This window comes from Cygnus atratus, chromosome 18, assembly GCF_013377495.2.
Source record: "Cygnus atratus isolate AKBS03 ecotype Queensland, Australia chromosome 18, CAtr_DNAZoo_HiC_assembly, whole genome shotgun sequence".
Lineage (NCBI taxonomy): Eukaryota > Metazoa > Chordata > Aves > Anseriformes > Anatidae > Cygnus > Cygnus atratus.
In genome coordinates this window covers 4,029,718-4,054,514 of record NC_066379.1, presented here as the reverse complement: position 1 = coordinate 4,054,514, position 24,797 = coordinate 4,029,718, and the positions used below count along the sequence as shown (strand labels likewise).

At 40.8% G+C, this 24,797-nt stretch overlaps 1 protein-coding gene across 1 annotated transcript in view; it reads right to left on the bottom strand.

Annotated features, from left to right (window-relative positions):
• Nucleotides 1–7,940: 7,940 nt before the first annotated feature.
• OGFOD3 (2-oxoglutarate and iron dependent oxygenase domain containing 3) overlaps nt 7,941–24,797 on the bottom strand; it is a 44,233-nt gene continuing 27,376 nt past the window's right edge. The window contains exon 8 of the mRNA XM_035561896.2: nt 7,941–10,538. Coding sequence (XP_035417789.1) covers nt 10,402–10,538 — 137 coding nt within the window. The 3' untranslated portion in view covers nt 7,941–10,401. The remainder of the gene's footprint in view (nt 10,539–24,797) is intronic.

Sequence of the window (24,797 nt, the reverse complement as noted above, 5' to 3'; positions counted from 1 at the left end):
CACCAAGTGCCATTTGTTCAGACCAGCGCTGTTCAGCACTCAATGTCACCTGGATTTAGCGCTTGCTTTTCAGCACCTTCTCAGCAATGGGAGGTTTCACCTTCACACAGCTCTGGACAAGGACACACTGAGTAAGGCTTCGCTGTCAGCTTCTTCTCCAAATGCCAAAGCCTTCTCCCTCCAGTCCATCCTCATCCTTTCTTTCAGTAGCAATCAGCATCCTACTGTCACCCCGACTGCTCCCAAGCCAAACCAGCACCCCATACACTTCCCATCACCTATAATGTCTTGCAGAGACCCACAAAAGAGCCCAAATATCATCTCCCATTCCCTTCCAGGGAGTCTTTTCTGCTGCCAGCACCTCCCTAGAGCCTCCCCACACCTGGGAGATGTGTCCCCCCACATCCCAGCTGTAGACTCAACACCATCCAGCCCCCCCCCATACTCTGCACCTCTTCCCAGGATGGTCTCTGCCACCCACCTTGTGAGGGGCCGACGGACACCAGGGCTTTCTTGGCTTCCTATACGGGAGTGCATGCAGTCAGTTCTTGTAAGCATCGCATTTTACTGCCTCCTCCCAACATAAACTGGACAAATTGATGGAGTCCTGGCCCCCAGGATAAACAGCGGCTCCGCTGTTTAGAGTAACTGTCTCCTGGGAGGAGAACCACGCAGCTCCGTGGCCGTCCCTGCTGCTGGGTGCAGGAGGTGGCGGTGCCCCAGCAACACCAACACCACAAACGGGAGCAGTCTGCAAGGACGAGCAAGACTAGAAAGAGGCTGCGAGGTGAACTCAGGTGCCACAACAGCCGTCTCAAAATTACTGTGCGGAAAGAGGACTGGCAAGCTTCACCTGAGCCACTTCTTAAAATTTCTACCAAGGGACGGTTTAAGTTAGTGCCCAAATCCAGAGGTTGGCTTTGGTTTGCAAGGTACCAGCATTGCAAAATTCGTATTTCAGATTAGTTTCAGCATTTTAGCTGTTTAGCAGTGTTGGAACCTCATGTGGCTAGGACCCATTCTTGGCTATTATAGCTAAAAGAATTTTCAAAATTAATATTTATGGCCAGGCCAGTACTTTTGAAAGAGACTCAGATTAGATAAGACCGCTAAGTCGCGCATTCTTTCCACACCTGCATTCTTCCCAATGAAATAGTAGTTCCCAGTTTCAAGACAGACAGCTTAGAGTTGGATTTCACTTGTTCTGGTACGACCGCTTGCATGCTCCAGGACTAAAGCTGGCTCGGATGTACACACGCAGTCCTCACCTCTCAGGGCCTTGAACACAACCGGAAAACACTTGTCTCCTAAGTGACGGTCTTGTGCAGCCGCAGTTCTCGGACTGCATTCAGTAAGCAAGCCAGAGAGCAAAAATCTAAATTCCTTTCAAAGGATTTTGCAATACCTTCATTCTCCACTTTCTTGAAATATCTTGCAGGGAAGGGGGCAGCTGATCCTAGTGATCAATTTTAGATTAAAACGAAATGACGGTAGAGGAAGCATATCACTTTCTATTTCCACCTTTGTCTTCTCCATGCCACAAAGGAGCCCTTGCGAGTGCCTAGAAAGTGGGGGTGGATGCCCCGAGGAAGCAGTGAGTGCAGCCCTAGGAGACAGGCTAAGAGCCAAGCTCAGTCTTCCCACCACCACACTCCCAGCCCCTGCGTGTCCATCCATGGCTGGAGGGAAAGAAAACTGTGGATCATTGACACTGCTCAGCTGCTGGGCTGGGGAGAGGCAGACAATGACATTTACTTTTTCTATTAAGTTAATTGATCCACTTATTCATTCACTCCATTCCATTTGTTAATACCAAAGCTTTAGGGCTCAAAGCTCTTCTGTTTTTCCAGTTCCGTGAAATGGTTTAATTAGAGATATTACCACTCCTTATAACCCTTGCCACGTTTGTAGCACTAATATATAAGCCCTTGTTTATAAATGTACTTACAATCACAGTTACAATTATGTTTCCCACTCAGGGGAATCAGGTGAACAGCACAGCTGCTCTCAACACCTTGCCTCTGCCTTGCTCAGGATCCTGCAAGTCACAGGGCTGCCGTGACCACAAGACAGAAAAATTACTTTTGAGATGCTCAGGTCTAAACTACCTCCCCATAGGATTCAGCTATGGAAAGGTTTTGATTACTGCCCTTCTGTGCATGCTTAATGGCTAAAGTATTTCATTTAAGGAGAATGATTAGGAAGAGGACAAGTTTTAATGGCCTGCTCAAAAGTCTTGATACAAATCCTAGCTACAGAGTTGAAACGTGTTTAACTTCTCTTGGAAGTGATAATTTTTGCAGCACACTGGCTTTCACTGACTCGCAAGCCATCTGGAGGTGCTAAAAGCATTTAGCAAACAAAGTCAAGAGGTCTCAAGTTCCAGTTCTTGAGATGAAAATACTAAGGCTCAAAGGCAGCAGGCAGTCAGCTGTGAAGATGGAAGACTTCAACGGTCTCAGCATTAATAAATGTGACATGAGTGAGAGCCTTCATCACCACCCGGGCTGGGTGCTTTTAACAGGGCACTCTTCAAGATGAGAACAGCATTCCTGAGAAATCCACATGCATTTATTCTGAGCCTGTGCTGAGGCAGAAAAATGAGATTCTACCTGCCTGCCTGCGGTCCGAACAGACAGATCTCCAACAACACGCGTACGAAACAAGAAAGGGAAGATGAGTAGGGAGAGGGCTGGGTTCGCAGTTACTGTGCAAGTACCTAATAGCAGAGTAGGACCTCCACGGACCATAGCAGGGAGCAGGTGCATGTCCTCACACCTCACCTGAAGGATTTCAAAATGAGTAAAATGTTGTCCTTTCTTATAGTACCACGAAAAAAAAATCAAACTTTTTTTTTTTTTTAGGTGGTGGTGTCCTCCATACGTAACATCTGTGTATAGTAGTATAGGCAGGATTTAGATTTATAAATAAGAAACAATCTAAGAAGACTGAAACATTCATAAATGAATTGCATAGAAATTAACATTATCTCTCCAGTTAAAAAAAAAAACACAGCTGGTATATGCAGAGGAAAGCTTAATTCATTATTTTTAAATAGATGGATGAAACACAGCTTTCTTAACATAGCAGATTCAAAATTCACTATTAATTAAAACAATATTGATGAGATAATTAGTCCAAGGTGTTAGGGAAGAGGTCCTGTTGAAAGGTTTATGAAGGGATTTAACAGCAAGAGCTTTGCTCCCTAAAAGCTCACAATGTCCAGTTGTTGGTCTGATTTTTTTTAAAAACAAAAAAAAAAAGCAGGTGGGGGGGGTGAATTCAAAATCGATATGGACATTTCAGCGTGGGAGAAATCTGCTGCTCTCTAACACCATTTTATCACTCTGACTTATTTATGTTATAGTTCTTTCTCATGCTAGTAAACAGCAAAGTTTATTTGATCATATTCCTCCCAGTGGAATGGAATTCCTTCCTAAGTAATTTATCTCCCTCTGAAACAGAAAAAGAAAAATAAGAAAACACATTTATTGCCCTCAACTTCAGCAGTGAAACAGAAATAATGCAAGTGAAAGATCATTTTTCTCATTCCTTTTCTGTTGAGAAGCACAAGGAATGAATGGGCTTAGAGTTGGTCTGGTTTCACAGCACCTTTTTAAGTTTTGAATCATCTGCTGAAACGTGGCCTTCTCTTTTTATGAGGGTGTTCGGTGAGTCACATTTAAAGCCCTAAATGCAAAGAGAACTCCCAGAACACATCTCCTCTTCAGTAACAGCATATACCAGAAATAAAAATGTTTGTCTGCTAGAGGGGATAGAAGAAATTACCATTCACAGTTTGCCAACTCATGTAAAATGAGTCCATTAGGACCCACCATTGTTTATTTCCCCCCAGATTTAATGGTTGCCGAATTAATACGCCAAGAAGGTCACCTACAAGGTGTGAACCACCCAGAGACTTTGTCTTGGCAGTGAAAAGCAGTCTCAAAAGAAAACATCAAGCTTTTCTGTGAAGTCAGCAGCAAAGTATCCTGGCACCCAGATAAACAGCTTAATATAATTGTATAAACCGATGAACAAAAAAAAAAAAGCCAAATTTTCAAGGTGTCTGTCCAGAAAAGTCATAGCTCATTAACCTACTCAGCACTTTTTGTTTCTTTTCTTGTTTTGGTTAACAAAAGAATTTGAAGGGTATTCATTTGTAAAACAAGCCTTTTGAGCGCTAAAGGCCTCTTAGAAGAAATTTCCAGAAACTCTGTAAATCGCTGCCTCTCTCTATAAATTAAATATCATTTCCTTCTAGGAGAGGTGCTGATTTCAGGCACATACCCCTGTGCTTCTGCACCACTGAGTCTTCAGCTTGAAGGCTCTGATGAAGGTCCCAGGGAGGTACATTAGTTAACGGTGCATCTGACCTGACAACTCAAAGATTCGACCAGTCCAGATTCCTTGGAAAGCCTCATGATTATCCAGCAGTCAACCTAGATATTTCGAGGGTTTAGCTTTGTTTGGATGCATTTAAAGGTTACAGAAATAAAGGAGACGGTACTTCCAGGCTGCTTTATCAATTTCACAATGAGAAGTTTCTAAGCAAGGCATTTCTCATGATCCTGCAGTCTGATCTGCATGTGTAGGGTCCCATTAAAATCAATGAGACTTCACAAAGGAGGAACTCTACCAGCAGGGATCCTTTAACAAGATCACTTCCTTAATGCAAACCTGCCTCTGATAAAGAACATCAAAAAAAGTTTTTCTTGTATGTTTCAAAATTCAATATTCACTATCTACAAGTTACCATGAAAAGACAAGGATATTCAACAGTGGACAGCATAAATCCCTACCCCATCGTTATTTCAGCCATATAAGAAAACAGGCAAGATAAAAACAAATACCTCTTTGAAATATAGGGTGTCCTTTTAAGTATGGACAGTGCCTGTAGTAGATGAACAATAAGAGAACATTTCAAAAAAAAAAAATGCTAAAGAGTGGAAAAAAAAATTAAGCAAGATTTGACAGTTTCACCAAGGTCAAAAATTCTTCTTAAAGATTAATACACTTCATGGGCTAAGAAGGTTATAGGAAAAAGCTGGCTTTTTTGAGTATGGTTGAGAAAGATGATCTAAGTGTGAGTATGGCAGGGTCTGTCCACTGAAATACACCGGGTGTCAAAGACAGTACAGAACTAAAGCAGCCTGAGGCATTGCTATTTTAAAGCTACAAGTACGGTAAAGCTACAATTAACAACATGGGGCTTGCTCACTCTGTATCCCAGGCTGTTCAGGGAAATCTCTTGCTTTAGGACAATCCTAGTCCTTTAGAAACTAAAGGAACAGCCATGAACCTGCGTTACAGACCCCAGACAGCACACAGCATGCTGCCTGCCTACGAATTGGTGCTGGTATCAGCATGACCCGTCCCTGCCTGAGACATGGGCTCTGTTGTGTGTTTCCTGGTGTGTCCATGTGGCTGCAGCCTTCATCAGACAGCACAAGGCCAAGCACTCCTCATGCTACTACAACAGCAGTGCCAATACCATCCTGCAAGTGTCCCAAACAATTCTAGTGAGCCAGGCTATGAATAAGTAACAGACTGCACTTATGCTGTAGGTAAAAGCTTAAGTATGCTAGGACAGAACTGAGAGATGCCATAAGGGATTTGAGGGGAGATGATGGACAGAATCAAAGACAAGCGTGCAGTTCAGAAATGGATCGGTTATTTTCCTTCCTGAAAGGCTCTAGTACAAGCCAACAACGCTTTTATGGAAGATAAAAAGTGCCTATATGGATGCTTTAGGGATAAATGGGCTACCTTTAAGGGAAAGCTGAACGGTAGGTTTCAGCAAACATGCTGTAAAATTAGCTTTGAGTTTCCTAAGGTTTACAAAAGGAGAGATAAAGCAAACTCTGCTATAGTTCTCCATAGTGTTTTACAAGGAGCAATAGACGCTTACCGGGGAATTACCCACCACTTTATAACAGCTCTCACCGCCGGATTTCCTGAGAAGTCTGCCTTCTTGAAAGAGGCTAAAATGATCGATGCCTGCTGCAGCCATCTGTGGTTCATAAAGGAAATAACTCTTCTGCTATTCTTGGAATCTTTGGTTGGATTTCCTCACAATAGACTCAAAAGGGAGAGACAGGAGCCGGGATTTTTTCTTTGCTTGGGGGAAGAGGAGTAGGGTGGCTGTATTTCCCCCTGCTCTCAGCAGTAGCACAGAAATGCCCTGACTTCCAGCAACATACCTGCTTTGCTCCTAAGATTCAGACAAGGCAGAAATACTGTACAAAGCCAGACACGAGTGCTTCAGAGATCCAATTCACGTGTAAAGGCAGTGCACAGAGATCTGAGTGTAGATGGAACACAAGGAAAGGAAAGCTGTCAAGGAGAAATTCAAAAGTATTAAGAATTGCAAGTGAAGAAAGAAAACCATGTTTTCTTGATAGCACATTCAATACGAATGCCATTTAAGTTTTGCTTTTATTTTGTTCTACTCATCATGTGCTACAGCCTCAAAATGTACCCTGTTGAAGTTACCTTATAAATCAAAGCAAATAATTAAGACCTGAAGCTAAATTTCTGATGCATATCTAAATTAAAATCGTTTTGTACGTAGAGCATCTTGGAAAGCATTTCCGGACTTGAAATTCATTTAGATGGAGCTACATATACAATATATGGACAACACATATTTGGAAAAATCTCAGTGTAAACATATCTTTCCAAAACTTCTGTTGATTTATGGGGAATTAAAGTAATTTGGAAAAAAACAAAGATTATACAACTGCTTACAGAAACAAAATTTTTAAACATGAAAAATCCCAAGAAATCCAGTCAGAGCTCCTAGAATCAACTTATATGGTATTAATAAAAATAATCATAAAATTAAATAAAATGCATACTATAGCATTTAAAGCTAGGTTTGTGCTAGAGACCAGATCTGATCTAACATCTGTTAGCTTTAGAAGAAAGATATTCTCCAACACCTTTGAATAGAAGAATAATTTTAGGGTAGTACAGTTACACTGAAGTCCTCCAGAAGCCTCACCCAATGTCTAAGCAAGGATTTAAAGCCTGACTTGGTCTCCTGACATATTTTCTATTTCACCCTGGCTTCTATTTCACACAAGCAGGCTTCACCTTTCTTTAAAAAATGTTTTTTATTTCAAAGTACAAATTAACGTTCCCAAATACTTGAAATGAATATGCTCTAAGGTACAAGGCTGCAAATTTACGTCCAGACTTCACCCCAGTTCCCACCGAACATGTATTGACCTTTCTTTACTTTATTTGAACCACAAGGGCTCTAAACAAAGGTTTTCACACCCCCAGGAAACATCAAGCCAGATTTTGTTTTTACCATGCGTTCGATTAAGAGCACTTGTCTGCAACAGCTTGGCACCAGATTTATAGGAGTTTAATAGAACACATCCTGCCCTCGACCTAATCGGAGTTCTGAGAAAAAGAGCACTGCCTTTCCCAGTAGCAACAGGGAGGCTGAACCTGAAAGAAGACAGACAGAAACATCAGCAGAAATTAAAGTATTTCAAATTCAGAATTACCTGTCAAGAAACGGGGAGAGAGACGCTTAATAAAAAGTTATTGGGGGCATTTATGGGGACTAAAATAAATTAAGTCAAGCTTATTTCTAACAATCACTGAATTCTGCAAATTCCAAGCTGCCCCAGGAACATTAGCCTTTCTGCTGTTATTATTTCCCTGCTGTAGGCTACGTTTAGAATCTTTTAGATTGTATTCTACTTCCTCATTTGCTATTTAATTTCTTCATAGATCTAGATATTGCTTTTAGTAGTCCGGATATTGAAGCTTCAGATATAAAATGTTGATTAGTACTGGAACACAACATATTGAATTATTATGCTCCTTTCAAAACGTGAATTCTCTTACCAGACACAGCGCAAGCATTTTTCACAAATTGCATCTGACAGGTTTGGTCATCACATTGAACACATTACTAAAGCTTAAAAAATCCAGAAACCACAAATACCAACTTGATTTTATTTCTGAATGTCAGTCAATTCACAGCGCGGGAGAACACACCGGGTTTGGAAGATATTACGACACACAGAAGCTTCAAAAGATTAAAACCTGAGAGCAGATTAGTTGCGATTTCCCCCATGGTCCAACATGGTCTTGTATTTTACATTTACTTTAATAGAAGTATTTTAGAGAGGGCAGCTCTCAAAGTGCCATTTTCACTTAGCGCAACTCAAAGCCTGCATGACAGAGAAGTAACTAATAAACATTTATAAAAATTTGCAAAGTCCTTGATTTATATGACAGTGTTACAGAGTAGTGATAAAACTTACAGTGAAGTAAGAATTTCAGGACACAGGACCTTAGCCTTGAGAATCAAACCAAAATCCACACAGAGGTCCACTGATATTTAGATTCCACTGATACTAGATTATTTTTGTGGAAAAGGCCCTGCATTTAAACCACAGTGATGTCAGAAATCAAGTTTTAACCCACTAAAGCTGCTGCTGGTGTCTGATCTTTACAAAGACATACAACTTTGGTGTGAGGCAACTTTCTTTGAATTAACAGGCTTTGAGACAAATATTTAGATACAGAACCCAACTACTATTTTCCTAGCATCCAGCCCTTTTAACAATTCCTTATTAGCAAGGATGCCCTTCTCAGTTTTCAGAAGACATGAAATTATAGAAGACCAATTTTGCTGGTGCGCCAACTTAGAATACTCACAATAGCACAAGTGCAAGTGTCCAGTCATTCTCTTTATTACATCTTCAGTGTAATCCCCCCATACTTACAATTTCCATAAAAGGAGAGATTAAAACAAAAATGAAAATTACATGAAACTGTATGCATTAAAAAAGCACATCCCCACATTTTCATAGAAAAGATAGACTATTAATAAACCAAATCAATGCTCACTTCAAAATTTGAAGAAAAAATAATTTTTCCTACGATTTACTTAAAGTGTTGACCCACAAAAACCTTTGATTGTGGTAAGAAAGCAAGGCAGTTGGCAAGATTACTTGTTTTGTTATTTCATTTGTACAATGCAATCATCTCTTCCTCTCTGAAGTTCTTGTAATTTATTATTCAAGTAACACCACAGACTAATGATTCTAGCTAACAGAAAAGAAGTCTTCATGTTAAACCAAAAAAAAGAAGTCTATAAAAAGCTATTGATAGACTTTCCGAAACAGATAAAACATTGTTTTGTACAAGCTAAACAGTACTTCACTATACAGGATTTGTAAGTTGGGTCAACTGTAACAAAAATCAACAGTTTTCTTAAACTTGGTCTTAAAACTAAATTTTGGCCCAATAAATAGATGTTTTCGAAGTGTTTTTACAATTGAGCTCCAGCTCAAGAGCATTTCAATTTAAAATGTAAGTGGTTATCAATTTCCTTTATAGCCCACATACAACAGACACTGGTCCAGGAGGTTTTGTTATCCGGCTGTCCAAGCAGCAAGTCAGGGTTTACAGGATCAAGTCTAAGGGTCCCAGCACCAACACATGGAAAACCACCACAAAACTAACTTTCTTCTCACCTGTGTCCCTCCCAAATCCTACTGTCCTAACGGGGAGTTAGGTAATGATGAATGCTCAGCTGAATCCAGAAAACTGTCTGACTACTTCTGCCCGGTTCTCCTTTTAATATATATACAATTTACATGGTTATATGGTCAAGCCATTCCCATAAGGAGCTCTTAATAACTTTAGTATGGGGCTTCCAACCAGGAGATTAATCACTTTTCTTAAGACACCACTTAAAAGTGAGGCAAGTTGGGAATGCTGTGTTCTGGTAAGAGGAACCTACTGTGGTGCCATTCCCTAAAGCACCACAACATTTGTAATCCTAAAGTGGTGTGCTTTCTGGCTAACTAAACAGTTGTATTTCTGACATTGTATTAACTAGTCCTTGCTTGTAGCAGAAAATATCTGTAGTAATTTAATTAAAAAAAAGTTCAAGTAAAGCCCAGTAGTCAAACCACAGGTGTATTGCCCACTAATGCCCATGCTAAAGGAGAAAACATTCCTCTCAACAGGAGACATGTCCAAAAGAATAGCACTCATCCTGCTGTATTAATTTGGTCAAACTTTCCAAATCCCAATAGTATTGGAAGAGACTATAGAATTTAACAACAGGTAACAGCAGCATGTGGTGTCGTATCAAGATATGGTCCAAAAGGTGGTTTGTATCTTTTAAACTGAAGAATAAAAAAAAAAAAAAATTTACAGAATGTACCAAATTTAAGATGGTCCTTAAGGCACTGTTTGCAACACTTACAGAAAAGGACATGTGAAAACAAAATGTATTCCAATATATTAACACAGCTGGGAAATTCTAATTGAATGCAAGTCTATAAAATTATCTCCATTTTTCCCCTCTTCTTGCAGGGCTTCTCTCATTCCATTCGACCTCACGTTCCATCCTGGGAGGAATTACGTCAGGACTGGATCCCCAATGCCGTGGTCTGGGTTGCAAGTGAAGGAGATGGTGATGGCATAGCGAGTGCCCCAGCGAACCTTTTCTACCCGATGAAGGTTCTCTGACCCAGAGGTGAAAAAGGAAACCCGGCCTGTAAAGACAAAAGCATTTAATCAGCAACACAGAGTTTGCCATTCAGCTACCAGCCCTCTACGCAGTTTTGCTGTTGTTGTCTCAGTCCAACTGTTCCCTAGCTACCTGAGAGCCCACAGGTCAGCCCAGAGCAAAACTGTTATGAGCTTATGCTGCACTCTGACAGCTTTATGGACTGTTTAAAGTGTATGTTAATCCTTCATGCTACAAAGCTGGAGACATAATTCTACCATATCTCATAGTTTATAAAAGGCAGGAGGAATCCAAGAACATCTGAATCCAGTTCTTAGTTGCCTCAATTAAAAAGAAAAAAAAAAAAAATGAAAAAAGCAACCCTAGTGACTGTCAGCAAAGTGTACTGATTTCCTCCCTTCTCCCCTTCTAGTCTGAGCTCTGATTTTAGACCAAAGAAGGAGGAAGTGCTACAGAGGTGGCAAAAGGTCTTCAGTGAAAAAACGCTCAGCAGGTTTACAAGCAGCTGTGGCAGCTTATCAGCATCATACCAAGTATTTGCTATAGCTTTTTGTGCACAGTCAGATCACTCACTGTTCAGCCAGGACAGAACATTATGTATCACTCTTGTATACCAATTATTTTTCCTTAGGAAGAAACACTCCATCAATACATAGGCTTGGAAATTGTTTTACAGATGCAAACGCTTACCCCTGCGTTTCATCCCGTTTAAGTTTTGGGTACCAGCACCACCAACCTGCCTCGGGGCTCTCCAGGCCTTGGGTTGCTTCAAGTTGAAAGCCAGTTACTTTGGGGATGCCAGCAGAGGTATACTAACATCCCACTTAACCAAACAGCAGACTGGGGCGCTCTACACTTCCACATTATTTAACCGTTTTGAGAACATAGCAGTTTAATGTTTAGCAAGTAACTTGGAACTGAAGCAACTCTGTAGGACCACTCAAATTTCCTGAAAAGCCAGTAATACTCATATGCACAGCTGTTTTATCCCAATACAGATTAAAGTTTATTAAAAGCTTATCTCAAGGAACTCATACAGACAATCTAACTCTGCCTGGGACCACCAGGCCAAACGAAACACTTCAATGCCCAGTTAAAATCCACACAAAAACAAGATAAACTATTCCAACCTTTGTATGATACACTGCAGGAACAGGCACAAGCTACACAGCTAGCATCCTCTTCTAACTAAAGATCCAGAAGTTATTTTGCTTGCATATTCTTCAGCAGCACACGAGAAATCTGAACAAACCTAGACTGGCCTCATGAAGCCTGGGTAGCCTGAATCCCTTCCATATTCACTTGCAGTACACATTTAATCTTTCCTAGGAATCGCTCCTAGCTGCCAAGCAGAAATATGAAGTCATATATCATACTCTTCTGTGCCACTGGCTGCACATCAATAATGGATAAAGCTATAAATATATGTAAAAAATAAATTTATTTGTATGCAAAGCTCATGCACACCTTGGTGTCCTGGTCTTCTGGATGAGAGACTCTAAATGAAGGCAAGGTTCTCATATCCTCTGAGTGCTACAATTAACAGAACTCTTGAGGATTTCATACAAACTCCCTTTATCCTGAAAATGTGTTTTTTTGTTTTGTTTTTACTTTCTTATATAATATTTGAATGTCATTCAACTACTTCATTATTAGTCCCTCACCTACTCACCCAAAGTTTTGCCTTAAACTTATTTCCAAGCATTTTTGTTTGATCTCTTATAAGAAATATTAGCAATTCAGAATTAGACAAGTTTCAGCGTACTGTTTAAGCCAGCTAAAATGAATTCTTTGGCTATACAGAATGCTTTCATTTTCTTCTTTAATAAATATGTCTTCAGATATATTGTATTTTATAACTCCTTATGTATCTGGTCCCACAACTGCCAGAGGGGGGTCTCCATGCCACCAAACAAGCCTACAGTCCATTTCTGAAGATACTTTTTCCTCACTTAGGAAGAATTTCTTTTAAAATCATTTCCATTGCAAAATTTTGAAATGAAAGTACAGTCTCTCCACAGTACACTATTCTCAATAGTAGAACTGTTCACAGAAAAGGCAAAGAACATTAATTCCCATCCCACCTGATAAAACCTTCAAGGAATATACAGTAGCATCATTATTCAGAGATATCTGGAGAAAGACATGAGATAAGATAAAGGTGCACCATTAGAGAACAGGATGATTTATTGGCCTTTCAAGCACGCTGAGACTAGACATTTCAGAATCTTCCTTCAATACACAGTATACAGAAACCACTTCAAAAGTTAAATCACTACAAAAAAAAAAAAAAAGCAGGTCAGAACTAAGCAAGGTGCTTAGAAAAGTACGTACCTAATCCTAGGCTATAATCTGTCCTCGGTTCTAGCAATTGTTTTTTAATCAATTTTGAGCTTGAGATTTTAAGCCCGAAAATTCTAAACCATGAACCATGTTAGCAAGTTAATAGGGCCATATGTGATGTGGGTCTGGTTTTAGCTGTGAGACTGCATTCAAAGTACTTAAAGCGCAAACTTTATATAAAAAAAGCATTACATGCTGACACAATTGTGGTAGCCATGCTAAGATTTCTCTCATTTTGAAAAGAGAAAGGCACGCACAGGGCAGGTCCACTGAGCTCTCCACACTCTTGAGTAAGCAATAGAGTGAATGCTGAGCTTCACAAAAGATCAGCATAGTATTACAGATGCCAAAGAATGGCTATGCAACTACTCATTGCAAACCAAAAATGCGTAGGCACGTGCAATTTCCCGGTGAAACATTTTTGAGTGACAAAAGCTCTGGGTAAACCGTGCAAAAATTCTAATCCTGCATCCTTTGTTCTTTTCTTTCGTTATTTGAATTGACAATGGTCTCAAATATGTCTTTTCATTTTTGTCTCCTCTCCTCTGACTGTCTTGCAGATTCTTTCCAACATGCTTTTCTCTTCCAGTAATGAAATCTTGACAACTGCTTCCTGCCACATAAATTTGGGGTTGATTTATGAACACTTGGTTTTAAAATGTAAGCTTTTTTGAGATCACAGGCTACTATCCAACACCACTTTATAGTATGATATTACCTAACCAAAACAGAGAAAGTATGTTATTGCTGGTTCTTAAGGGATGAACTCCTGAGAAATGGAAGAAACAGGAGAGGGATCATCTCCCATTTTGAGGTCCTTGTTAAGAAAGACACCGGTCTCTGAGCCGGGTCCTGAAGGATGAAGATTGGAATGGAGGTGTCCTTGGGTTAGGAGTGATGCCCATGGTGATAACAAAGGAATTCTTTTTCCCACCAAGATTATTCAAGAGTATTTCATCCTGAACATAAGCATTTAACTCACATTTTCCCCAATCGCTGCAAGATGCCAAGAACTCCATTGCCTGTTTAGCTTCACGATGCTTTAACCTCAGCCTCAGGGATGAGTTTTAGACCCAGGAGTTACAAGAACTGTGGGCTGCTCTCCCACATATACGGTCCATCTCCTTCACGCCTCCACTTTCCATTTAATGAGATATAAATCAGACACAGCATGCCACGGCAATTAGTGCAGCACACTGGAGCATTTAGTGCTTTTAACACTTGGGCATACAACTCCCGTATCAGATTAAAAGAACACTGACGTTTCTGAAGGCACTTCTTTAAATGATCTTTCCTCTTTTCTGGCCACCGCCAAACACTTAAAACTCCTTTACAGCTGTTTCCAAATGCCTTTAAGACTCCCATCAGCCTATATAGCAGCAGGATGAAGAGCCCTAGCCTAGTTCCTACAGAGGAGCCAAATTTCCTCTACTCCCTTGTTGCAGTACGAAAGTTCTCCCACACAAATGCACTTGTTCTCACCTTTCTTACTATAAGAGAAAAACAAAGAGGACAAAGAATTGGAATGATTTGTGGTAACCGGCATACCAACAGGAGCCTGTTTCTAAATAATTAGTTTGCCCATAGGCAAACTCTATAGGAACAGAAGTAATCAATCAATCCTTACTTCTGATCTCTATTTGACAACAAGCTAGATCTAAGAATACCTGAATCTACAGCCTGTTTTCTCTTCCCTTCCATGTTTTCTCTATGATTCTATGAAAGCATGCTTCAAGACGGAGTTTGGTACAGTAAAGGCTTAGCTGATGAGCTGTGCTCCTTGCAGATGGGACAAAGTGTTACTGTGACACAGTCGCTCCCCCTTCCAGTTCACAGTCACTGCTCCAGCTCTGCTTCTGTGCTAGCTCCCCAGGTGCAGCTGCTTCTCAGTCCTTCTTCTGTGAGCCTTAAACATTCACGGAAGTTTTTAATATTTACAAAAGTAAGCAAAGGATAAATTGTATTGGGGATCAAAGAAAGCTATCATGGAAAGCTCACATGCCAACTCACTTATACGTGCCACTTTGATCTAGGACGAGGAATTGCTAACAAGCTCAGCACCACTGCATCCATCAAAACTGAGCCTGGTCTTCGGTGTCACTGACACAAGTCAAGCTCTTAAATGCCATCAGGCTCAGAAAAGCTTGTGATGTGAAAAACAGGAAAGAAAATACAGGAGCAAGACCTTAATCATATTAGAGGTGACCCCTTGTTCTCCTGATTTTTTGACAAGCGATTTTTGCACTGATCCACAGGAACTGTTATTTCTGAAGACGTACAAGTGCCAGTCACAAGATTCAGTACTGAGCTGTATGTGACCCTAATTCTAATAAAGTAACACTATTATTTTCATGAAAAATACTTAAGAAGCAACAAAAGCAACACCTATTTCACCATAAAGCAACGATGTCCCATTTAATTACTCTTCCAGCTATAACATCACAGTATTCCCATAAGGCTCGCTCTCAGGAGATTTTATCCCTGTTGAATTTTAACATTCAGTTGCACTTCCACAAGCAAACTGCCTGCAATATTCTACCTAACCTCAGTACTGGAAGGCAATATAGACTGGGAGAATATAAAAAGAAAACAATTTTCATTGACAACTATGTCCTTGACTTATACTGTGGCTTTGATCAAACCACTTAATCTCTCATTTGTTTCCTTGTCTCTAAAATGAAGAAAACAGTGACGTATTCAAACAGTGTTACTGCAAAAATTAATTAGTAAACACCAGTACAATATTTTGCAATTAACACTCATTCTTTTGCTTTACAAGTAGTATAGAGTATCCTCTGTTGTTCCTATACTGGCAAGAGAAAAAATGGTAAGGTGTGTAAGACTAAATTATAAAAAAAGTAGAGAATACATAAAAAGACCGAGAACCATACAAATGTTAACATACCACAATGCTCATAAGGAAAAAAGAAAAAACAACCACACACTACGTTATTATGCCTCTTACTGTAGATTCACTGCAAATAGAATTACATTCACTGCATATAGAATTATAGATTCACTGCGTAATTTAGATGGGAAGAGAACTTGGGAGGACTTCTGGTCAAATCCCTTTCTCAAATCAGGGCCAACTTCTAAATGATATCCGAGTTGTGTCAGGTTGCTCAGGGTCATCTTATCAGCACATGTAAGTGTAGCATTAATAGCACAAGTTAGTCAGCACACATTAGATATGGCACTTCCCGACCACATGTCTCAGACATACATTTTGCTACCCTTGCGTCTCCTGTGATCAACTGCTGAGCAGGAAGCCGTGACCAAATGATCTCCACTCCAACACCAGACCATTCTGATTTTACATGGCATAGGCCATTCACATTAATACCAACTTTGGCAATCGCTTTCTGCAGCCTACCTGTTGTTGCCACCAGATTCCCACCCCCTTTGTGCTCCCATCCTTCACGTGAGACTGCCACTTTTGCTTTCTTGGCAGCATCGTTTTAGCCCTTCTAGTTTAACTCACTGCCAAATATCCTTGTAAACTCCTTGGCTCATGCAAACATCAAGGAGAAACTGCAAACCAGGTGTTGGGCTGTCTTGACCCACACTTAATCATGCAAGCAAGTTAAGGGCGCACTAAGTGTCCCCTCACCCTTCTCCTCTGGTCTGCCCGAACAGGGGCTGGACACCAGGGAAGGACAGGGGCTGCCACTGCCTGCTGCCCGGGACAGAGCGGGGCTGGGCAATGTAGGTCGTCTCACCTCCAACCACCGTGCAGAGCAGCTGGACACATGGAGAGACTGGGCAGCAGGAAATGAAGCAACTCTTCTGCCAGATGAAAGGGAAGCAGGAACAGTTTATTTGGCACTACAGGTCTACTCAGCATCTTTCATCTTACGCGCTGACAGCTTTGACTGGCTGTTTTACCAGCTCTGAGTGTTACTCTAGAAAGTAAGAAAATTGTGTTTCGTCTGCTGAATGACACCAAGACAGAAGCACTGTCTGGGAAACAGCACACATAATTGTCTTCTCATCCTTGTCAGCTGTTTAGGATTCACTGCTAATTCATCCTTACATAAAGCCTCTCCTCCCACCCCTCAAACACTGTATCACTAGGCAAAAAAAAAAACTTATATTTTTTGTAATCACACAATAAAATTTACTTAATGGATATACTTACTCAATTATTATAAATATATTGTTGAAAGGGGAAAGCTTTAAGCAAGTCTTTACCTAAGCCTTATGAAAGTAAAGTGGAATGACAGCACCTGAGCATGATCTGACTTGAGATGAAAGGGACAGGTCACACTTCTGTCATAGCTCTGGTTCCAGGGTTTTCCCAGTCCAAAGTGTGCCAGGTACATTCCTCAGGTGACAGCAGCACCATCTGGTAATGCTGTCTCTTGCATGTTAAATGGAGGAAACCTTTTTGAAGGCAGTGCTGAAAGCTGCCAGCTGGGTAAAAGAGCAGCTGGTGTGTGCATCCTACCTACCTGCACACCACTACACTGCTGATCTGGATTTCATCCCAGATATAAACCAAGTTTATATCTACTGTTTTGAAGACTTGAGTCTGGATGTTGTGCCAACCTTTACAGCAGAAGAGAGTGCACAAGCTTCTCTAAACAGTTCCCCGCATACACAGGTGAAAAGTATGCCAAGCACAGAAGTGTAAAGGTGAGTAGGTCCTAAAAAGAAATTAAAACACAACGGGCATCTAACGAAGCCTAGATGCAAAGTCACCCCAGATTTTTTTTAGTAATTACTTGCTGTTATAAATAAAATCAATGATTATCAGGGAGAACTTTTTATAGCTGGCTTGTAATTTGCTGAAGTATTATTAATACTTTTATAAGTACTTGCTTCTACTTTAAATCCATAATCACCTGGGCTGAAAACTTCCAAATTACACTTTTCAAAGAAAATAAATGAACAAGTTATTCCCTACTAAAAATAATATCCTATTAAAATAAAGAGACATAAGCATTTTTAGATTTCAACAAAATCCCTGCCTGCTTCTATTCCACCAGCATAGTTGGTTGCTCAAAACAACAGGAGTTTCTGCTCTGTACATTACATTTGAAAGTGTGACAATCCAGTGCAGTTTTTAGAAATAAAAACTGCATAACCCTGCTCTCCCCTCTTCACCCTTACTGTCACCCAGGCCTTTTGGCTCCTTTTCTTCTCCCTACAGCTAAAGGAGAAGGACAGGGTTATCACCTCTAAGATCCAAGGTTATGACCTCTAAGATCATCTAGTCCAATCGTCCACCTACCATCAATATTGCCCACTAAACCATGTCCCTAAGTACCACACTTATCCTTTCCTTAAACACCTCCAAGGACGGTGATTCCACTATTTCCCTGAGCAACCTGTTCCCATACACCTATTATTTGTGACATTAAAACTCACAAAGCACAGGAACCAAGAATGGAAACATCATTACTGATCTATACAGCGTAACACATCTGAAAGAGTTCATTTTGAATTTTATTTTACTTCACCTGTTACATTACCTGAATTTCACCAAGTAACTGGTTGAAGTTGATTTTCCTCTGTTCCTTCTTTATACCTTCAACTTTGCTGCATATTTGTTCAGCAGCATCCAATCAAGTTTCTAAAATATCAGCCTGCGTGTGCACTATGAAAGTCCTGTAGAAATGCATTAAGGAACGACAAGCAAACAAGATGCATACTACACGTGCTCATTAATAACTGTTTTATACCAGGAAAAAGCCTCAGAGGCCAATTCACCACAGTGACAATACTCTGCAATGCCCTGTAAAGCACTAACACATCAGGTTAGCACTCCCCAACCCCCTTGCACACCTCAATACTTTCAATGGCCCAATTAAAATGACCATTACTGTCCTCAATAATACAGATACTTCGTACAAAGTACAACATCTAGTTGAAGGTAAGTCATAAGCAGCATGGGAAGCGCAGGTCTGATCTGATCTGAGCCTCCCAGGTACTGCTGCTTTAAGTGCTCAATTAAAAGACTATTTATTTTAATGACATCAGAAACCTGTCACCATGCATGTCTGGAACACAAAACCAGAGTCTGGAAGAAAGCTAACCTTCCATGGGGAACAGAACAGAAAGCAAAAGAAAGTCTTCTGAGCTCCACATAGAAACGAGGAGCTCTTTAGCTCCCATATGCGCCTGTTTCAACATATTTTTGTCACAGCTGCAACAGGTCCTCCTTTTTCTACCATTTCTCTGTAATTGTCTTACCCATCCCAAGTGCAATTCATGATTGGTATTGTAAATCACTAAAGTGCCCCCTCCTTTAACCCATGAGCTTTGTGCAGCTGGATATTACTGCAGCTGCTAATGCCTGCTCCATTTATCTTCCTCTAGGACTGACAGCTACTTGTGGGGTATTTTTGCTTTGTTTTTAAATCACTCAGCTTTCAGCTGTTACTGATTTGTCATGAAGATGTGATCCAGTTCTGCTGATTGGAGCAAAACTAAAGCTAGGAATGCCAGAAGACCATCTTCATCTAGATTAAATCAGCATTATCCAGGTTAAGTGTGGAGAAAGAGAACCTACGCCCAGTGAAAAACCAGCTGTTCCATAACACAAAATGGATTACTAAATAATTACTAAAGAAATGCTTTTAATACAAGGTGTAAAAACCGTGTTACGTTGTTGTGAGACCTCCAAATCGGGAATATATATTTTTTTTACTATGTCATTGAACTCTGTTAATATGCAGCATTCCCACAGCCTTTAGTAGTGAATTCCTCCAAACTGATGATGTGGGTTGTTTTTTGTTTTTTTTCCAAAGAGCACAGAAAAATAAAGATTAAACAGAAAATCTCAACGATCAGGCTTTGAGTGCACACTTTTTTCCACTCTAAATGAAGAATAATCCAACCTCACAGGTTCCCAAATGGCTCATACCTTCATCTCAAATATTTTTACACTTGCAGAAAGACACTTTGCTCTGCCAACTATGAAAATATGCTGTTTGATATTCACAAATGAAACAGAAAAGAAACATTTCACACGAACCAACGCACATAATTCATTTTGCATCATTGATTATTTTCTTCCAGAGATTGTGACCTTTCCATCTGCCCTTATATAAAAAACAACTTGTATAAGGAACAAACTCCTTTGTGAGTTGAAAGCGCAACAAAGCTGACCTTAAAACCAAGAAGTGTACATGCAAATACAGAACACACAACTAGTACAGATATTTCATTCCAGCTGCAGGGTTTCATCTACACTTATAAAATGAAGCCTGTGACCTCTCTGTAATATTGCCAGTACCCACATTCACACAAGACTCTCCAAAATAATGAAATTTTAAATATGTTTTACACTGGCAAACTTCATAGCAGTATAAAGTATACCGATTTTAACATTAAAAAAAGGAATGCCTTATTGTCTGTCATTTATACTTAATCTAACTTTACCTATTGAAGCTTAGTGCAACAAATCGCAGGCCAGACAAAGAAAGTTAATGATGAAAGGGCCATGACCTTTGTTTTGAAGAACCTCATTCTAACAGTTGCTCTATTTCATAGAATCATGGAATGGGTTGGGTTGGAAGGGACCTTAAAGCTCATTTAATTCCAACCCACTGCCATGGGCAGGGACACCTCCCACCAGCACAGGTTGCCCAACACCCCATCCAGCCTGGTCTTAAACACCTCCAGGGATGGGGCAGCCACAGCTTCTCTGGGCAGCCTGTGCCAGTGTCTCACCGCCCTCTGAGTAAATTTCTTCCTTATATCTAATCTAAACCTACCCTCTTTTAGTTGGAAGCTGTTATCCCTTGTCCTGTCACCACACCCCCTGATAAAGAGTCCCTCCCCAGCTTTCCTACAGCCCCCTTAGGCACTGGAAGGCTGTCTAAAGTCTCCCCAGAGCCTTCTCTTCTCCAGGCTGAACAACCCTAACTCTCTTAGCCTGTCTTCATAGGAATGGGGCTCCAGCCCCTTGAACATCCTTGTGGCCTCCTCTGGACTCATTTTAATACTTCTGTGTCCTTCTTGTGCTGGGGGCCCCAGAGCTGAACGCAGACTCCAGGTGGGGTCTCACGAGAGCAGAGCAGAGGGGGACAATCCCCTCCTCTCCCTGCTGCCCACGCTTCTTTTGCTGCAGCCCAGGGTACAGCTGGCTTTCTGGGCTGCAGGCACACATTGCCAGCTCACGTCGATCTTCTCATCAACCAACACCCCCAGGTCCTTCTGCTCAGGGCTGCTCTTGATCCATTCACTACCCAGCCTGTGTTTGTGCTTGGCATTGCCCCAATCCAGGTGCAGGGCCTTGCACCTGGCCTTGTTGAACCTCACGAGGGTCGCACAGGCCCACCTCTCAGACCAGTCAAGGTCCCTCTGGATGGCATTCCTTCTGCATGTTGACCACACCACACAGCTCGGTGTCATCAGCAAACTTGCTGAGGGCACACTCGATCCCACTGTCCCTGACATCAACAAAGATGTCAAACAGCACCGGTCCCAATCCTGACCCCTGAGGAACACCACTCATCACTGATCTCCCCCTGGACATTGAGCTGTTGACAGCAAATCTGAGTGCAACCATCCAGCCAATTCCTTACCAACTGAGTGATTCACCCCTCAAATCCATATCTGTCCAACTTAGAGACAAGGATATCATGGGGGACAGTGTCAAACGCCTTGCACAAGTCTAGGTAGAGGATGTCAGTTGCTCTTCCCCTGTCCACCAATGCCGTAACCCCACCGTAGAAGGCCACCAGATTTGTCAGGCACGACCTGTCCTTAGTGAAGCCATGCCGGCTGTCACCAATCACCTCCTTGTTCTCCATGTGCAAACTTATTTTCTTCTTTTGAGGAGAGCTACCCCTGGTGCAAAGGATGAAAACAAAATGACAATGCATTGCCATTTTGCCAATTCATTTTTGGAAATAGGATTAACAGAGGCATTTACAAGCAACAGATACGACTTCAGAACCGTTTTTTTATTCAAAAAAAAGCTTTTCCTTTCAAAACAGTATTTTACTTGGACCAGAGGATTCTTATTCTTGGTACAGTGAGTTTGTTGCAGCAGACAGAGGCCCCAACTTCAGGCAAGACACACACACACTTCCCTTGTGCCCAGATAGGCTTCAGAGACGTGTCCCTCAACTCCAAATTTGTTTAAGGATTAGCCAAGGCTCTGTACACATGAATTGACATAACAGTGGTGACTTGTTCATGTCCATTAAAAGGAAAAAAAAAGTCTCAAGAGCATCCAGACTAATGAATTTAATTCCCTCTTAGAGCTAGATGTGTTAATTATTAAACAAACCAATATTATAGACCATGGTACAAATGATAGCCTTAAGAACACCCTCACTCATCTGAATACGTGCAAACAGGACTTAGGGACTTCTTAAACAATTTACAAGTGACATACTTAGAAAAGTGATAAATGTTTCAAAATTAGGCTCCACTCCTGTTTATATAAAAGTTTTCCCAGTCCCAATCTGACTGGGTTAAGACTGAAAGCGTTTGAAACAGCAGAAAAAATTTGCCCAGGTAGCCGTCCCAAAAAACAGGGAAATTCACAATGTTTTTGTTTGTTTGTTTGTTTGTTTTTTTAAGATTATATTTTTTTTGTATTTCAGATGACTGCCTTCCTGCTCTGCTGCAACAGTAACAATGTCCTTTTGTTTCCTGTTGTAGAATCTGACTCTTTAATAAATTACTGCTTGCACAAAAAGGAATGTGCTCATTTTAGCACATAGCACCAGATTCCCAAAATACAAAGTAATTCTGAGACAATAAGAAATGCCAGATCTTAGAATTTAATTTCAGTATTGTTATGGAGAAGGTAAATTGGCTGCCAGGCACTGGAACTAAACCAGCGATCACGACAGTCAACTCTAAAGAAGCCTGAATCATCCTAAATGAGAAGCATAAAAGCTTATTGACACATGGTTTAAAAAGTTGGACTGATAAGAAAAACAAAGGATCAAAAGAAACGTAAAATGAAAACACAAAAAAGAAGGGGGAAAAAGGAAAACAAAGTACTGCAAAGGAACACGCTGAACATGAAAAATAGATCAACTTGTACCAGCAACAGAAAACACCCTGTGGTCATTCCCTTGCTCTCATTCTCTCACAAGTGGCATTTTTATCAGCACGAGGAAAATGAAGCAGAATTGCCTTCACATGGTGCTTTACTTCTAAACATATTCTCCACTTCTCACAAGATTTCAGTAATTATTTAGATAGCACAATAGGTAGTGACACTATTGTGGGACCCCTGGAAACTGCGTTTGGACAGAGGAGTGTGGAAGAAAGGTGTAACTGGCACTAAACTTCATTTTCTGTTTTGCACACATAGCACATTTCATCTCCCAAAAAGGCTGTTCTTCACAAGCTTTGCATTGTTTTATTTTAAAAGCTGTGTTTAACCAGTTGCATTTCACAGATACTGTTAATAAAAAGAACTGTGAAAGGGAATGGCCGGAATCAGGTGCTGTTAAAAATCTTTCCTCTCTGTACCTCAGCCTCATCTGCTCCCCATTCTTCCCCAGGAATGACAAAGAGCAAACACCTTGCAGCACAGCCTGAAAAATTAAATGGATGGGGCTGAATTGAAGCAATTTCACAGCTGCAGACTTTGAAATCAAGTCAGGGGAATGCTGCATACAGCCATCAGACTGATTGCCCCAGTGCTGTGCAAGGAGACAGCTGCCCTCTCAGCTATCCAGAATTTAATTCTTATTTTACAGCTCTAATACCAACATGTTCATTTTAGAATTGCATCTGGAAATGACCTAGTTTAACTTACTTCCTTTCAAAATACTGGTGGCAGCATTTTGCAAATGACAACAGTTTCAGTTCAGCATTTATTTTCAACCACAAAAGCTAAAATAATCAAACATACAATTCTTGATATCAAACCCAGAACACAGATAATCTCAGAGTTTATCTAAGCCATTGTTACAGCTGGCAAGTAGATCGCTATGATTTATAAGACATACAAGGAAAAAACAAAACAACACCACACAACCCACTTGCAGGCCACCATAGTAAGAAACCAGTTCAGGCTGGGGTAATGCCTGTCAGCAGACAATTACTGACGCTGTCTTTAAATAAGAACATTTCCATCTTTTTTCTCTTAAAAAAAAAAAAGTCCATAGGAATATGAAGCTGTCCTTGATATTCCCTGCAAAAAATGTGATTGGTCTTGCATTATAAAAGGTTGAGGTACACTGCTGTAAGCTCCCTAACCTGACAGACAGATGAGTTGAGCCTGAGCACTTTCTTCCTAAGCATATTACCCAAAGTAATTCCAGTTTCAAATAATCCACTTATCAGAAAAATCTTAAGCCATCCTTAAGGGTTTTTTTTTCTTTTTAAAAAGGTCAGCCTTTCTGACAGCCATCAGAATTCTTATCTTCATCAAATTTACTAAAAGCATAACCAAGTTACCACGGTTCATCATGGTTCTGCACATCAGCAGCACAGTGGTTATCCATCACCTTCACACCTGGCCCACAGCAGTTGCAGGGTATTGAGCCACACCACAAACAGCAAAGAAACTTCTGGCCAGAAGGTGTAAAATAAGTTGCTTTAGTGTGGATTTTTTAGTGCAGATTTGCTGTACTCAGTGTTCACATGGTTATCTTGACTCTAGATGCATTCTAGCCTGCTAAACTTGTCTTTGTGTCCAAAGAAGGGCAATGAAGCTGGTGAAGGGTCTAGAGAACAAGTCTTATGAGGAGCAGCTGAGAGAGCTGGGGTTGCTTAGCTTGGAGAAAAGAAGGCATGGGAGAGAGCTTATTGTGCTTTACAATGACCTTAAAAGAGGTTGTAGAGAGGTGGGGATCAGGCTCTCCTCCCAAGCAGCAAGGGATAAGGAAATGGCCTCAAGTCGTGCCAGGGAAGGTTTATGTTGGATATTAGGAGAAATTTCTTTACTAGGAGGGTTGTGCTGCATGGGAACAGGCTGCCAGGGAAGTGGTTGAGTCACCATCCCTGGAGGCCTTAAGAA